General features: G+C 47.1%; 1 protein-coding gene across 1 annotated transcript in view; it reads left to right on the top strand.

Annotated features, from left to right (window-relative positions):
• The window catches only part of puf60a (poly-U binding splicing factor a), a 15,091-nt gene that overhangs the window by 8,690 nt on the left and 3,647 nt on the right, over positions 1–2,754 (top strand). The window contains exons 8-10 of the mRNA XM_050075057.1: positions 293–506; positions 1,419–1,609; positions 1,847–1,961. Of these exons, the coding sequence (XP_049931014.1) occupies positions 293–506; positions 1,419–1,609; positions 1,847–1,961 (520 nt within the window). The remainder of the gene's footprint in view (positions 1–292; positions 507–1,418; positions 1,610–1,846; positions 1,962–2,754) is intronic.

Genomic DNA, 2,754 nt, shown 5'->3' with positions numbered 1-2,754 from the left:
CAGTACAGACACTCCCAGGTTAACTATCACTGACCAGTACAGACACTCCCAGGTTAATCATCACTGACCAGTAATGACAATCCCAATTTAACCATCACTGACCAGTACAGACACTCCCAGGTTAACCATCACTGACCAGTACAGACACTCCCAGGTTAACCATCATTGACCAGTACAGACACTCCCAGGATAACCATCACTGACCAGTACAGACACTCCCAGGTTAACCATCACTAACCAGTACAGACACTCCCAGTGTGCGGTACATTGTTCCCTCCATCTCGTCTTGCAGGTCGGGAGGCCCAGTAACATCGGCCAGGCTCAGCCAATCATTGACCAGCTGGCAGAGGAAGCACGTGCCTTTAACAGGATCTATGTGGCGTCAGTTCACCCCGACCTCTCTGACGATGACATCAAGAGCGTCTTCGAGGCCTTTGGAAAGATAAAGTCCTGCATGCTGGCCCGAGAGCCGACCACTGGACGCCACAAAGGCTACGGCTTCATCGGTGAGCATTTATAACCACGAGACTGACGGTGGAGACAAGTGCCAGAGGACACAACAGGTGACATGTCCTCAGAGACATTCAGGTTTTCAACAGACGAGATGCTAACTGTGTGAATGACATACCGACTATGTGAACTAGATGCTAACTGTGAATGAGATGCTAACTGTGTGAATGAGATACCGACTATGTGAACTAGATACTAACTGTGTGAATGAGATGTTAACTGTGTGAATGAGATGCTAACTGTGAATGAGATGCTGACTGTGTGAATGAGATGTTAACTGTGTGAATGAGATGCTAACTGTGAATGAGATGCTAACTGTGTGAATGAGATGTTAACTGTGTGAATGAGATGCTAACTGTGAATGAGATGCTGACTGTGTGAGCGAAATGCCGACTGTGTGAATGAGATGCTAACTGTGTGAATGAGATGCTAACTGTGTGAATGAGATGCTAACTGTGTAAAGGAGATGCTAAGTGTGTGAACGAGATGCCGACTGTGTGAACGAGATGCCGACTGTGTGAACGAGATGCCGACTGTGGGAACGAGATGCCGACTGTGTGAACGAGATGCAGACTGTGTGAATGACGTGCCGACTGTGGGAACGAGATGCCGACTGTGTGAATGAGATGCAGACTGTGTGAATGAGTTGCGGACTGTGTGAATGAGTTGCGGACTGTGTGAATGAGTTGCGGACTGTGTGAATGAGATGCTGACTGTGGGAACGAGATGCCGACTGTGTGAATGAGATGCTGACTGTGGGAACGAGATGGCAACTGTGTGAATGAGATGCTGACTGTGTGAACGAGATGGCAACTGTGTGAATGAGATGCTACGCTGCTGAGTCTGATGGCTGCAGCCTGTCCTCTGATCGAGCTAACAAGCTGACAGTCATCTGGTTTTGTCTTTAGAATATGAAAGGGCTCAGTCTGCTCAGGATGCCGTCGCCTCCATGAACCTGTTTGACCTGGGGGGTCAGTACCTGCGGGTGGGGAAGGCCGTGACTCCGCCCGTACCCCTCCTCACGCCCACAGCTCCTGGAGGGCTCCCTGCAGCTGCCGCAGTGGCTGCTGCTGCCGCCTCTGCCAAGATCACTGCTCAGGTAACGCATGAGGCTCCTCCTACCGATCACACATGGTCAGGAAGACACTTAGCACTACACTGTGGCGTATTAATGCAGTATAACTCACAGTATAACTCACAGTATAACACAGTATTGTGTGTAATGTGCTGTATGTTGGACAGTATTTGATATATTATGCTCAGCAGTGTAAACCTTTGCAGTATCTGATTATATTTTCCACAGTATGAAATATCTTTTGTTCCATGGTGTGTTCAGGAGTCAGTGGGAGCATCGGTGCTCGGAGCTCTGGCTGCACCAGCGCTCCTCTCTCAGCAGCTGGGAGGACTTCCTCAGGCCGTCATGGCTGCTCAGGCTCCAGGTGTCATCACAGGTAGGAACAGCTTCAGCCTGTGTGCAGCTGAAACACTGGTGACGTCTCCTGGTGTTAACAGAACACTGAGCTGACAGTCAGTATGTTCACAACATGCTCCATCTGTGTCATGTGATCAAACGTACTAACACACACCTGTGTCGTGATGATGCTGTTTAATCACACACACCTGTCAGGTGGACGGATAATCTCAGAAAGGAGAAGAGCTCACCTCGGGCCCGATCACACAGCAAGTCTTTTACAGGTTATAAAAGCCGCACCGCACAGATTTTTTTTTTTTAATTGAATGCCACTAATAAAAGTTGCACCTTTTTATTGTTGCCAGGCAACCACCCCATCACCTCCTCATTTTCATTTCATTTCATTTCTTTATTTAAAGGACAGTGCACATTAATCAACATTTCTGTAAATGTGGCAGTGTTAGCCAGCAGGCTAATGTTCAACTGTAGTCCTTTGGCAAGATGTTAAGCTAGGCACAGGATGGCTAACAAATGAAAACATATTAAAGAATACACACAGCAGCAGATAACAACAGTATAAGATGATGCCAATAGACTGGCTCCATTAAAACATATAACCATACAACCATTCATACAAACCACCATGGGTTAGACAGGACAGCAACATTACATAGCAACAGACAAACATGCACTCAGATTAGGGCTGGGCGGTATGACCTAAAATTTATATCACGGTATAAATCGAATCCCTTCACGGTAACGGTATATATCGCGGTATAAATTTAAGTGTAAAAGTTATAATAGAAGTGCTTCTGAATGGGTTTTGTAGTCCC

Source organism: Epinephelus moara, chromosome 21 (assembly GCF_006386435.1).
Source record: "Epinephelus moara isolate mb chromosome 21, YSFRI_EMoa_1.0, whole genome shotgun sequence".
In the NCBI taxonomy this organism is placed as follows: Eukaryota; Metazoa; Chordata; class Actinopteri; order Perciformes; family Serranidae; genus Epinephelus; species Epinephelus moara.
This window is presented reverse-complemented; position numbering and strand designations above follow the sequence as displayed.